The 15,227-nt window shown below is 39.7% G+C and overlaps 1 protein-coding gene across 1 annotated transcript in view; it reads right to left on the minus strand.

Annotated features, from left to right (window-relative positions):
• Positions 1–15,227, minus strand: part of SNX25 (sorting nexin 25) — an 80,933-nt gene that overhangs the window by 50,931 nt on the left and 14,775 nt on the right. The window contains exon 3 of the mRNA XM_058023849.1: positions 10,192–10,408. Coding sequence (XP_057879832.1) covers positions 10,192–10,408 — 217 coding nt within the window. The remainder of the gene's footprint in view (positions 1–10,191; positions 10,409–15,227) is intronic.

Genomic DNA, 15,227 nt, shown 5'->3' on the forward strand with positions numbered 1-15,227 from the left:
GAAGTATTAAACCACTGCTCAGCCATCAAACCAGGTCTGTTTACTCCCTTGGAGCAAGAGCTAAGATGTCCTGATCAGGCATATTCTTAAGGCTTGATATAAAACCTAGATCTTCAATTCTGTGAGAATGTGGCACTGTCCATTTTGCAGAGACCAACAGGAAAAGCAGAAATGTAAGTGCAATCCATAAACATGTACACAAAGCAGAGTGCTGTTACATCTCTCCAGTGTCAATAAAGCTATTAAGCACTATTAAACAACCCAAATAGTAACACAGACATTATTTCTTTTCCTATCTATCACTGTGTGGTTGGATTTTCCAAACAAACAGTCCCTTAGTAATCACAGAAAACTGAACAAAAACTGTGTGCAGATATTTTTAGACAGAGCTTTAAAAGCCCAGTCAATTAGCCATAAATTCTGAGCACAACTGTGTGCAGTGAACTAATATAAATGTGGCATTCTAGAAAATAGTTCCAAAACAGGCATGATACAAGCTCTGTAAACCAGGCTCCATTAATCTCCTTTAGAGGATATTTGAATAATGGCAAGTGGCAACTTAATTCATTTGTGTCTTCTTGAACAATTAAGACTGAAGCAATAGTGACAATAGTTATTTGTCAAGATGCAGGTGACTTTTTTAAAACAGTAGACAGAACATATGCTCTATACAGCATTTTTACAGATCATACCCATCTTCTCTCCCCCATGAGCTACAAAGCCAGCCTTAACCTTGCCCAAATTCCTTTTCTGTAACTTTACGAAGAGCCTTCCCTGAATTTTCAACACTATCCAATACTTTTATATAGTGCCAGAAAGCAAAGGGATTTCCTTCAGTTGCACCTCAAAGCACTAGAAGATTAAGCAGCAGAGTACAAATATAGATGAATAGATAGGACCTGCCTAAGTGAGTTCCTTTGTACCAGGTCTGTTCCAAGCTGCACTTTTCTTTGGGAACAAAGTGACACCTACTGTAACCATCCTCTGCTCGGAGGTGGCTTTGTGCATTTACTGCCTGCGTATCCCACTGAGTGTCAGCAGGGCTAAGACTTGACCCCTTACTGCTGTGAGCCTACAGTTCATCCAGCACTTCATAAAGGAAAGCAGAAGACCAGATTTGCTGCAGTATTCCTGAAGAGAAGCACTTAAAACATTACCAGGCTTATAGAAGAATCATCATTTCCTTCCCATACTATAAGTAAGCAACTCTGAGCCAATATCAACACCTTTTTAACAACAATACCTCATTTCTCAGGAATGCAGGACCTATGGCCACTTCATAAGACCAGACTATCACCTGGAACTCCAGGTTTCCCAATACAGCAACCTCATGGAAATCTTTTTTCCCCAAGAATCTACTCTAGATATCTGTGGTGGTTTGACCAGGAAGAAGTGGGAATTCTGGGATGCTGCGGTCAAACCAATGGGTGCTTGGATTTTGATATTGGCACCTGGTGTAGCCAGTGGTATTTTGGACACACCTCCGAGAACACACAGGGGTTAAAAGCAGAGCTCCGGCCCTGCGAGTTTCTCTTGGGACTTGGAGGGACGGAGGTCGGATCTCCCTCCCCTGTTCAGCCGCTGCTGCTGGGCAGGGGAGGGGCAGCCATGTGGTAGGCCTGGGCCTGGACAGAGATGGGGGGTGAGGAGGCCCTGGAGGATGGAAGGGTGGAGGAGCGCCAAGAGACATCGGGCAGCCATCCCCCCCCCCGCCTTGGAGACAGACAGAGAGAGAGAGAGAGAGTGCAGCCTGTGTTTGTGGCCGTTACCTTGAAATTCAGTAAACATGTCCTGGCAGCAGGCAGCCCGGCTGAGGAGATGGGGGGGTACAGCCAGGAGTCCAGCCGCTTGGAGGAGTTTTTAACCCTTTTTGGACAATGAAAACCTTACAGAACATTAACCCTTCCTAGACGAGTGATAAGAGTGGAGGAGGACAAAGGAAATGTGCGAGTGATGGAGGTCTGGACCAGAGAGAGAGTGAGAGATGTTGAAAGAATGGAGAAGATGGAGTGGCATTTTATGCTGGACTCTTTTGTGTAGCCATGGACAGAGCTATGTTTCCGTGAGATACAGAGACTGAGTCCAGGGGGAGAAATGTCCCAGTGCCAAAGAAGATTCAGTGTGGGGACCCCTCGGCCCCAGGGGGTATATAAAATATGGGGGGGACAGATGTCCCAAAGGTGCAAGACTGTGCTTTTCTGGAACTGGACAAAGCATCCTTAAAAAGACAACCCTGCAAGCAGCCCTGATCCCTGTTCGGTGGTGAGAGCGCCGGAACAAGGACGGAAAAGGCCACCACGACACATGGAAGGACTCCCTCTCCTCTTGAGGAACTGAAAGTTTGAGCATTCTAAAGGGTGGTGTTGGACCCAGAACTGGTGATTTTGGAGGATGATTGTATTTGGGAATTTAGGGGGGAGGAGGAGGAGAGTGTTTTTGTGAGGTTTTCATTTTCCTTGTGTTTTCTTTTTTCCTTTTGTGTGTAGTTTAGTAATCGTTTGTGTAGTTTAGTTAATAAACTTTTCTTTATGTTTAAGCTGGAGCCTGCTTTGCTTATTCCTGGTCACATCTCACAGCAGACATCAGGGAGAAGGTGTACTCATGGGGGCTCTGGCTTTGCCAGGCCCAAAACCATGACAATATCCATATTTTTGACAAGGACCATCTGGTAACCATCTGACTCAGGAGTATTAAAAACTGGTATTTTTGGTTGGATGCATGAACCTGACACAAAGCATCTTTGACAAACCTAAGTCAGTTTGCTTTGAAACTAAGGCAGGAAGCAAATTTACACACACACATACCCTCCCCCCTAAAAAAAAACAAACCATGCACCCAAAAAACCAGCAACAACCCAAAAAAAAAAAAAAAAAAAAAAAAAAAAAAAAAAAAAAAAAAAACACCAAAAAAAAACCCCTCAAACAACAAAACCATGTAAAAAATTAACAATTCCTCTACAGGAAATTACTTAAGGGATAGGTGGATAACAAAGTGTTTCCTTCAGCCTTGATATTTATTTAGTCTTTCAAGAGACAGCGTTGCAGAGCTCTATTTAAGTCTCAATCAGTACAATTGTGAGCAGAAGTGGATGTGCAACTCTAAATAAGTGTCATCAGTATTTTCAACATTCACCATGCATTTTCATTAAACAGACTCTGAGAACCACCAGAGCCACAAGCAGGCTGCATCTCTTCACCTGTATCACCCTCAGAGCTGTAAACTTCTTGACAATACAGCAAAGTAAAAACTGCTTGATCTATACAAGTTTTCTAAGACATAAAAGAAACAAAAATTTAGACCTTTACAAGCCAGTATAACAAATATACTAGAAAAAAAAAAAAGGCAATGAAAAGAAAATCACATAAACCTCAGAGAGCCCAACAAAAATAGAAACAGCAGACAAAGCCAAACCCAAAATTTCCACAGCTGCTATTTTATCAAGATAAATCCGCAAGTTTTATAAATCATTTCAACTAATGTTTATGGCGCATAAAACCTCTCATTTATACATGCCACAGTTACCTCTTTCAGGAAAAAGCCATATTAGTAACAGAGGCAAAGAACTTATGAATGGCTCACAAATTGTGGTATGACCACATCAGCACTAGGATGTCTTAATGCTTATTATGGTATCAAGGTTACACTCAAGCATTAACAGGAAACCTAACTTCCCACACTGAAGCATGAAAACAAATGGTGAGCTTCAGACCTGGTGCTAGCTATGGGCTGAATTTAATAACATGCTCAGGCCTTGGTTTTTCATGACTAATTTGCTCTCAGCACTTTCATACACAGCTGTTCCCATTGCAACAAATCTCTACAGCTTCATGCTAATCCCCTTGATACACCTTTCCAGAGGCTGACTGTGGTAACCAGCTCTTAGCATTTCTGGTTTCTGGCAAATGGAATTATAAAAGAGAAACAAGACTTGTGGGAGGCATTTAGTTGTCAGATAACTTGGATCTATAGAATTAACCAAGTTAAATCTCAAGTGTTTATAACTCCCTTTGTATCAGTCTGCTCTTAATCAGTTTGTGGTGACATCGCTCTCTTTTTTTTTTTTTTCACTATCTTATCACAATACACATTGCAGTCACAAAAAATTGAAGTTATATACCCTATACATGCCAAGGTATTCACCTGGGCACAGAAAATTAAGAGCTATTTTCTCCCCTTACCCTGTCTGTAATAACAGAAAACAAAAGGAATATTACCAAAACACGTATGATACAAACTTTAATCCCCAAACAGCTTACCATACTGATCACTTAAGCAGCAATTTCCCCATTTCCCCACAACACTTTCCAAGAGCACTGAGCTCTTAACTATAGGTTCTGAATCAGCCCTGGTAGCAGCCTGCAGACCCCAAGCATTCATTTTGCTAAGTCATAACTTATGCTGCAAGTCTGGGCACAAAAACACATAAAAACACTTCAGCATATACCAACAGATGCTGTGTAGTAGACAACTGGTCAGAAGCAGCCTGTGATACCACATATTCATGTTTGCAGAAATCAATTATTCCTCTGTCTCTGGGGTCAAAAGTGCCCCGGCTGCATGTTAAAGATAGAACACTCAAAACCAAAAGATATAGGGGAATAATAATAATCATCATCATCATCCAGGGTAATCTGACCTCTTCTTGCTGGTGTTTGTTCAAAAAAATCACTGCTTGTCAGGGGGTTCAAGACACAAGGATTAACTACCTTCCAATCCCACTTGCCTACTCTGCTGTTTTTTCTTAGATTATTTTCTTCCTAATGGATGGTATTGGACCATTGACCAAATATTTTTTGGTTGGTGCTGAACATAGGTTAATAATACAAAGATGGCTTTGCTATTGCTGAGCAGCACTCAGACAGCATCAAGACCCTTTTCTGCTTCTGAACCACCCACTGCTGGGGGTGCACAGGGAGGTGGAAAGAGACAGCCAGGACAGGTGACTCCAGCTGACCAAAGGGATATTCCAGGCCACTATGCTCAGTGTGTAAAGCTGGGGAAAGAAGGAGGAAGGGGGGATGTTTGGAGTGATGGTGTTGGCCTTCCCAAGTCACTGTTACATGTGATGGGGCCCCGCTGTCCTGGGGATGGCTGAACACCTGCCTGCCCATGGAAAGTGGTCAATGAATTACTTGTTTTGCTCTGTATGCAGCTTTTGCTTTACCCATTAAACTGTCTTTATCTCAAGCCACAAGTTTTCTCACTTTTAACCCACAAGTTCCTGCACTTACACTTCCAGATCTGAGCATGCTGGTGGGGCAGTGAGTGAGTGGTTTGTGTGGGACTCTTGCTGGCTGAGGTTAAACCATGATACCTACTTAGATAATGCAGGCAAATCTTATTTTACCTATGCTGCACCCAGCAAAAAATAGGGGTTTACTTATCAAATGTTAATAGTTCTGTAACTATTTAGAGCAGTTATTCTCAGCCCAAAGAAAGGGAAAGGGAACTCCCTTTCATGTGGACAGCTTCACAGAAAGACACTACTTCTCTGCATCTTGCTCAAGTCCTTCTGGCACTGACTGAGGATTTCATCCAGAAGAATAGCTGCTTCTAGCTTTCAACAAATATATCATGCTACCAGAAGGAGACTAAATTCCTGGGAGCAGATAATTTCAGCCCCTGAAAAGCACACTGCCACCACAGACAACACTGCACCCACATACCAACATGACCATTTCCATCATTATACACCACCTTACTGAGCTCACAGTCCATCCTTGATTGCATAAAATGGTATTGCCAGTATTCAGCTTGCTTAAATTCTAGTTTAAGACCTCTTTACCCTTGCAGGATGCACTTGGCTAATCCTGTTATAAATGTGTTCCTGATCCTGCACATATGGGAAAAGAGCAGTGGCTTCTAAAAATAAATCCAGGTATGACTTTTTCTCCGTATCTCAAATTCATAAGCTAGCTAATGCTGGACACAGGAAACTATCATATTCCATTTCTATACACCAAGCCAATACTAGAAATTAAATGGTTTCCTATCTAAATTATTCAAAATGCCACAAATTTTCTCACTGAAAAGTGGCAGTTTCCTTTGAAATCCCAACTGAACCTCAAAGTACACCCCAGTGACACATACAGGATAAAAAATTTGGGAACTGTCTTGCCTACAGCTTGCATTGCTCCACGTCACTCCAAACAGTTCTGCCCATGGCTAGAAGTGTCTCTGCCCTTATTTCACTCCGTGGATGTGTGTGGCATACACAGGAAAGACAGCTGCTGTCATGGAAAGCCAGGGGATAGAATAAAGAAATGGAAACAGACCTAACACTACAATGTTCCTTTCTCCCAGTGCCCTGTCTCCAACCAGGCACCATGGAAATGGCCTCTCCTCTTATCAAAGAGTCATAAAATGGTTTGGGCTGGAAGAGGCTTAAAGATCATCCAGTCCCAAACCCATGCCATGGACAGGGACACCTTCCACTAGACCAGGTTGCTCCAGAGTCCCATCCAACCTGGCCTTCACCCATGCTTTGAAGGGAGACAAGGCCTGCCAGCACTTTTCTTCATTTCTGGCCTCTACTGGCTATTTACCTTAAGCTGTTTATTACTAAGTGAATGTTTGAGATGGTTCAGATAAGCCAGATGAAAAGCAGGAGCAAAAAAAAAAAAAAGACTGTAGCACCCTTTCTCATTCTGAAGGGCCTCAGCCTATTTTCATCCCCTCAGACATCCTGGTTAATCACAGATTGAAGTTCATCAATGAAAGAAGTAAAGAGCTTTTGTGTCCAACATGCACCTAGTCACAAAACACATGAACTTCACTCTGAAAAAACAGGACATCTGTCCTCCTGGGCATGGATGACACCTTTCTGCTGTGCTAGTGGATTACCTCTTATATAGGAAAACCAAGACAAAGTGGCTCAGGTGGCACCCCCTCCATAGACAGTATTAGAGGTATTTAAAACTTCATAAGCTGCCACACAATGGACAAAATGCCCTTTGCCATCATGCTGCAGTATAAACTCAGTGGCAAGAAATGATAGAGCACTCCATGAGGTATCACAACAGGAAAGATACCTCTCTCTAATTACAGCCTCTGTTCCACTATATTTATCATCCAAAACTAACTGGATTCATTATGAGATACAGAAGGAAATGTGAATGTCAATTTACATTTATTACTGTCTTCAAAACATTAACAGAAAGCAAAGCAGATCAAGAAGATCTGCGTTCCCTACCTCAGGAAGACAAATTTTTTGTGTTTGAACTGTGGCAATTCAACTGTGATTCAACCCAGTAGACAGTTGAACACCACACAGATTTTCACTCACTCCCTCACCCTCCCACAGTGAGATGAGGGAGAGAATAGGAAAAAAAGGTAAAATTCCTGACTTTGGGGTGACCTAATTGCAGCCTTCAGGTACCTGAAGGGAGCCAAAAAGAAAGGTGAAGAGAGACCATTTACAAGAGCCTGTGGTGACAGGACAAGGGGCAATGGCTCCAAACTGAGAGGAGGCTTAGATTAGATATTAGGAAGAAATGCTTCCCAGCAAGGGTGGTGAGGCACTGGCACAGGTTCCCCAGACAAGTCATGGATGTCCCATCCCTGGAACTGCTCAAGGCCAGGCTGGATGGGGGATTGAGCAGTCTGGTCCAATGAATGGTGCCCCTTCCCACAGCAGGGGTTTGGAACTACATGACCTTTAAGGTCCCTTCCCATCCAAACCATTCTACAACTTGAGACAAAGCGAGTTTAATAGAACAGAAAAGGCAAGGAAATTAATAATAATGATGATGACAATAATAATAGAATTAGAATATATAAACCAAGTGATGCACAATGAAAATGCTCAACACCTGCTGGCTGATGCCCAAGCAGTACCCCAGACAGCTTTTCACCTAATTGATATACTGAACATGACACTATATGGTATGGAATATCCATTCCTTTGGCCAGCTGGGCTCTGCTCTCCTGGCTGTGTTACTGGCCAGCTTCTTGTGTTGCCCACCCCCTCAGCTTCCTCACTGGCAGGGCAGTATGAGAAGCTGAAGTCCTTGACTTAGCATAACACTGCTTAGGAACACCAGTGTTATCATCATTACTCTCAACCTAAATCCATAGTACAGCACCATATCAGCTACTAGGACAAAAATCAACTCTATCCCAGTTGAAAATCAGGACAATACAGGAAATAATTAAAGGCTTCCAAGCTTGAAGTAGCATACTTTTTAGTTCTCAGTCTATACCTTAAAATGTCAGCAGGTTCTAGCACAGTAAACTCCATAGCTGTAGGCAATTTGTACAAAACTCCAATTCTTGTTAAAACTACAAATTCTCAAATAGAAAACACTATCTGAATATTTGCTGTGCTTTCAGGTTTATTATATGCATGCTCACATCACTCAGCAGCACAAATTCCATCTGTAGTGTATGAGCACAATGTCACCTTTCTGCTGACTTGGCCTGTACATAGCATTTAAGCTGTCTCTCCATCTGCTAAGAAATGGTGAGCCCTGTGCAATATCCATACAGCTCCCTGGACTTTCTGAACAAGTTTGGATGAGCAGCATGAGGAAATTCTAGTGCTTTACAACTTGCATCATGCAGCATCATGCTGCTGATCTGTCTAGCACATTAAAACCAGACCTTTCTCCTTGTGAATTCAGTCTTGCAGTCTGCAAAAAAATAGTCACTAATTCCAATTCCAGCCTCTATAAATTGTTTGGTTAGAGCTGTTGGGTTGGTTTGTTTGGCTTTTTTCTAACCTGCTATTACACTAAATCTTGATAGGACTTTTTTTTCATTCCCATACTAATGCGGTTTTATCCAGAGTTAAAATGCATTTACTACTTCCAAGTGAAAAGTTAACCAGAAAATAACCAAAAGAATTTTAGTTCTACATAGTGGAAATAACAATCCAACAAAGACCTCACCAACAATCAGTTTTAATACTACTTAATAATTCTGCAATTCTAGGTCCTACATCCCCGGCTTCAAAGAGAAAAACATTTAGATTTTAAAAAAGCAAAAAGCAAGCAACAAAAATAATTCAACTTCCTCATTCTTTAACTGTTTAAATCAAGTTCTTCCCAAAAGCAAGCACTTTATTCTGATCAAGGACAAGTGCAAGCATGACACTTAAAAATCAAGGAGCACACTTAGGAGTTTTATCTAAGAGATTTCTACGTCATTGCAGAGCTGAAAGAAAGTAGTACCTAGAACCCACTACAAGATCTACTGCAAAGTACACACACCTTAATTTCTTTTTTTCTTGAATGTAACCACCCTTTAGTGTCTTTTCTTTTTCTATGCATTAGCTTACATAAAATGTAGCTAGGATCTACCACAAATACATTAACTGTGTCTTCTAGTACAGAAGAGAAAGAAGTGCCAGTGGTAACAGATTGATCACTGACAGAACACAATTGTTCTTTTTGTCTGAGGGGGTGTCAAAAATACGTGGATCTAACTGTAAAACAACTTCACAGAATAAAATGTAGAGTCTAAATCTGAATGGCCAAAGCATATTCCAATTAGGATAACCAAAATGCAGGTAAGTGCAGGTACAAAACCAGGTTCCATGCATAATTGGACAAATTATGCATTTAGATGTGGGAGCTGCATAGGCTAAGATTTCTTATTTGCAATTACAATTTGGGTGGAACTGTAGTATTCAGGGCTTTTTCAAGTGGACAAAGAGATCCTCACCAAACAGGAAATTTATGAAATTAGCAAGATAACTTAAGCAGAGAAAGAAAATACAGCCAACAATTTTTCCACTAGCAAAATCTTGTTACTGCAGGACAGGCCACCTACAGAAATCATGAGGCTTTGCCTCCCAGGGCTAGAAGAAATGGAAAACTGAATGGAATTATTCCTGGTGCTATTCTGGGAAAGGTGCAAATAACTATCTTCTTGTCTGTTGACTGCACTAACAGTGGCCCTTCTTCCCATTGCATGTTCACAGCACTTTGCAGGAACTGCTCACACAGCCCACCTCCTACTGTGAACAAAGGATTCATGGATTAAACTGAAAAGAGTAGTGAATCCCAACTCTTAGAAAAAGGAGTCCAAGTGTTTCCTTACAGACATCCTGAAGCCTGCCTGATCTCTAAAACTGGTAATAAGCTTGAACTATTTTATCAGTTTTATACACAGTCTTCATCACTTTGATTTAGTACATCTGTAAGTGAAGAGAGAAGCAGAAAATTCCAAAGAACTGCAATTTGTTTTTACCTGGCATTGGCTCCTTTAAGGTCACAGAAGTGTGAGAGTAAAGCTTTCACTACATCGTTGCAGACAACTTTAACTACATCAATGTGACTCAGCCTCTGTCGCAGCTGCTTGGCAATCTCCCAAAAGTCTTCAGAGAGCAGCTGGTACAGCTGCCCCTCATCTCTGCTCAGATGCCCATACCAGGACAGGATGTAATCTCTATAGCTGTAGTCAAACACTGAAAGGAGAAACAAAAGAATAAATTGCAAAAACTGCAAAAGGACAAAGCACACCAAGACAGGAAAAATGTAACCCTCGACCCATCTCAAACACTGGATGGGTAACAGGCTTCACATCCACTTCTTACCGAAGGAAGTCAGGCTGGCAAGGTTACAGCAATCCGCACCTAACAGGTTACTGCAGGTCACTGTGCAAAGCAAAGCCTTAAAGTGGATTTGCTGAGACAATCAGGTTACCAGCTACACACAAACCTCAGACTAATACCTGTCTCTCAGCAGTGCCTTTGGTTATATGAACTATCATATAAATTTGGCTGTGTCTAAAATGTTGCAGGCTGAAGCCAGCTCTCTTTACATAGGAACTGAACAGTCTCCATTCCAAAGTCATGGCTAGAAAGGGAAGATGGTAATATTTTTGGATTTCCAAAGATATATACAACACAGAACACCACCACAGAAAGTACATTACAGGATCAGAAGAGCTAAGAGAGAACAAGTGGATTAGTGAGACCCCATGAACTTAAAAATGACGAAGCATTCCAAACCATACTGACAGGCAATAACAACATTACTGTAATTGCAAATGCCGTGGCAACACTGTCTTCTACCATTCTAACTTTGCTTTTTGGCATTTGTGCGTCACCAGTTTTACTGATGTTTCACTCCAGCAAATGTCCCTGGAAGTCTAAGAGAGCAGGAGCTGTTCAGGGAGAACACATGAACTATTTAGCAGTTGCAACAAGATGGGGGAAAAGCTGGGGTTGTAAGAGTCAATTTGCATCTACCAGATAATAAAAAAGGAGGGAATAAAGTCATGGGCCTGGTAATTTGAGTAACTTATTTACTAAACCATCTGGATTCAAACTTTCATATCAAAAGCCCATCTCATCTGTCAGTGTAAGCCCACAGTGCAAAGTAATCATAAGACTCCATAATTGCTTACCTTCTACTTTGATAGAAGCTGTTTGTTTGGTAAATTATATAAATTATGAAAATCTCCCTGGAACTGGCAACAGTGAACTAATAGCATATTAATAGGCAATAGCTTAAATATTTTCACCTGCCTTTCAGGCAAAACTAGCAAACCTCGACCGATATAACCTTGATGAAAACATTTCCAGTGAAATGGCTAAAACTGATTAAAGTTTCTAGTCAAATGCTTCACAAACTAGCTTCCTCAAGTTTATAAAGAAACTGAATCACTTCAATGAGTATGCTGAAATATTAAAATCCTTTTGCTAAGTCATTTCAAGGCTTTTTAATTAATAATTCAGAAAAAATTCCACAGTTCTGTAAACAAATATATAACAGGTTTAATTATTTTTTTTTCCTAATCCAGGAGAGAAAAAAGTATGCAGAGCCAAATAGCAGGATAGGAACTTCCAAAATCCCTTTCTAAAATTTTCAGTGAAATATTTCATCTAAAATAGATGAAATATTTCGCTGAAAACTCCTACCCACAAATACTAGAGTGATAAAAACAGTTATAAAATAGTGGTCTTCTGATAAGCAAGGAGAGGAATAATCTGTTAAGACACCACAGAACAGAGGAAATAGCATTTTAAAATCTGAAGTTTTATTACTTATCTCAAGTCTTCCAACAAAATACACTTTAAGAATCTATTTTTCCACAGCTGTCCCCATGTCCTTCTGCAGCCACCTTTTTTGTTATAGCTTAGTTACTCTCTTCTGTTGCAAGGTCTGAAACACTGTGGAAAGCTGACCACAGCACAGATTCTTCCTTTTCATCAAATCAAGCGTGCTTGCAGCACACTGCACTGTGGTATTTTTTTAATCAGCATCAGTGGCAGGTAGTGACTATCCAGATTTTCTCACAGACACCCCCTCTATCCTTTGCAAGGGTGCAAAGCAGCTCTTTCTTCAGCATATTTTGCCCAAGAGGACAAGCCATTGTATGGAGTGGTGGCTCCTACAGAAGTCAATTCAACAGAGCTCTAAAAAACAAGACCACAAGAGCAGAATGTGCATCCTGATCCCTTACAGACATATTGTCTTTCAGAGAAAATCTATTCCTAATGATCATTAATATATTAATTTTTAAATAAGCTATAACATATAATTTATATTATATAGCTCATACAATATAATTTATATTATATTATATAATTATTATAATTCAATAAACTTAATAAAATAATTTATTACTTTTTAAGCAACTCCACTCCAAAATGAGCTCTGTTTCCAGCACACTACATAATACATTCTTTTTGTTCCTTTTAGCCACTCATGAATTCTGTCATATTCAATACAAAAGAGCCACAAAATCTATTGGCAATATCAAGCTAGAGACAAAAGATCATGAATCATCATCAAAAACCAACCATGCAATTATGAAATATTTCATTTGTGTTTAACTCTGCCAATTACATACTTTCAATACCTTAAAAGGATTACACTGCTTTAAACCCTATTTTTCTGCACCTGTGCTTCAGAACTCTGTGGCTTTACATGACTCCCGTGGTTTCCTTGTCACCCTTCCTGCATCACAGCAGTGCTGCTCTCTATAAAATTCAGGGTTCTTTAGAGCCCAGCATGTATGTCCAAGTGAGCAGTGAGACAGCTTTTAAACAAATGCAATTTTAACAGGACACCAGCCACAGACACTGACAGCAGCCAGTTTAAGCCTGGGTAAGACACTGCCTTGTGTCATCCTGGCCTTGGGGTTCAGCTGCTGCTTTCATTTCATGCCCATTGATGCAGCTGGTGCCTTTTCAGCACTCTAAGGAAATACAGAAAACAAGTATAACAAATTTATGGAGAGCAGCTTGCTCCCTTCAGAGAAGAAATCTGCTCATGCATCTATTCTCATTATTTTTATACTACATGTTCTCTAAAGCATTGAAAACAACAGTCAGAAGACAAGGAAGGAATAAAAAAAGAAGCAGAACATATTCAGGACAGAACCTTGCTACCACTAATTCATCCACTACAATCATAAAACAGATTTCTTCTGATCAAATCAAATGCAGTGACCACAATGAGTCTGGTGCAAAACTGTAGAAATTTCCACTGGGTTTCCTAAATTAGTTCAGAAGAACCAAGTTATTACAATGTGATTAAATGCCATTCCCATTGAAATTGAAGTTGAGCCTATTCAACTACTCTTTTTAAACACTGTAAACTAAAACAGTGTTGGGCATAGAGAGCCAGAAGCTTGTGTGGAGGTTCAGTGAGGACATCCCTCTAGACCCTTCCCTCATTCTCACACACTGAGAGGTTCAGTGGCACCACCAGGGTCTGCAGGTCAGACTGGTTTCAAATCTGCAATTGGCAGAGCTTCACACTAGACAGTTTTTATATTGCTAAGATTCATTATACAACTTTATTAAAAATAACAAAAATCTGAATAACAAGGATTAAATGCCTACTATTTTTCTCAAAGCAGTATTAAAAAACAGAGCATAAATATTCTATGCAAATGCAGACAGACTCCCAAGTTTCAACAAGTAAAAGTCCTTTCCTGAAAACCCTGGAGAAGCCACAACCACTACATTAATTTATAGTTAAATCCAAAACTCTCCTGTGACTGTATGAACAAATGAAAAAAGGTACAGCTACAACACTGCCTTGAGTTATTCTAGAGCAACAAACATTACAACCCATAAAGGAGAAATACAATGGTAATGTGAACTGTGTTAGGATCCTGCAGGAAGAAACCACCTTCAAAAAGCCAAGAATTATTACCAGAATTCTGTGCTACTACTACACTAGATCTAGCATGCATGATAGGGTTATAATAAGCTATACTTTTAGAAAAATACTTTCAATAAAAAACTAATAGAAAAAAATGACAGACTATACCACAGCCAAGTACCTGTCAAAGTACTGTTCTAGAGAAGTAAATGCTGAATGCTTATTTACTTCTTACAGCCACTACCTTTTGCCCCTGCCAAAAGTCAATTCGGACCAAAAAAGAAAAACCCAAAAACAAGGAACAATGACAACAAAAAACTGAAAGAAAATTTAAAACCCCTACATTAAAGGCAGCTTTACAATTACTAATAAAATTACTAATAAATACTCTGAATATTCAGTTTTATAATTTCCAAGACACTAAGATTTAAATTGAAAGAGATGAAAGACATTTATCACTTATAGTATTTTAAATTTCATTAAGTTTTAGCTATACAAGAGGATGAGGTTTTATGCTTATTAGTTTTACTGAAGTTTCTTATGGCTACTAAATCTTTACTTAGACCATGGTGTAAAAGGCTGACAAAATGATGTCTAAATGCCAGCATTTCAGTGACTGTGAACTAGCAATAGTGGTTTAAAGATTTCAGTGCTCTTCTGAAGTTTTTGTTTTGAAAATCACTAGCATTTCTTGGTTTATTTCTATATTCAAATTCTATGAAACTGACAGGTTTCGTAGGCTAGATGCTATCTTTGTGCATGGATGGATTGGTCCTGTGCAAAAGGAATCCCTGACAGTATCCCAATTTCCCCAGTCTTTGGTCCACTTTTATTAAAATTTTCCTGGCATTTCTGTCTTTACTGTTTTTTTATGCAGAAAAAAAATCATAAAAATATATAAACAATATAGAAAAAATGTAGGAAATGTAGTAAAATAAAACCAGACAAATTTATGTCCAAATAATTTTTCACATGCACCTTTTGCCAAGAGTTCTTAGCTTCAAATGTTTGAATCCCAACAGCACAGAGAACATAAATTCAAATTGGTTTGCTGATATTGTGGCCAAAAAAGAAATTGTTTTGAAAGCTGTTTTTGAAAAAATAAAACTTAAAAAAAAATTAAAATAAATAATTTTTTTAAATCTACTAGCTTTTCAAATAGAG

The sequence above is a fragment of the Melospiza georgiana genome, chromosome 5 (assembly GCF_028018845.1).
Source record: "Melospiza georgiana isolate bMelGeo1 chromosome 5, bMelGeo1.pri, whole genome shotgun sequence".
Classification (NCBI taxonomy): domain Eukaryota; kingdom Metazoa; phylum Chordata; class Aves; order Passeriformes; family Passerellidae; genus Melospiza; species Melospiza georgiana.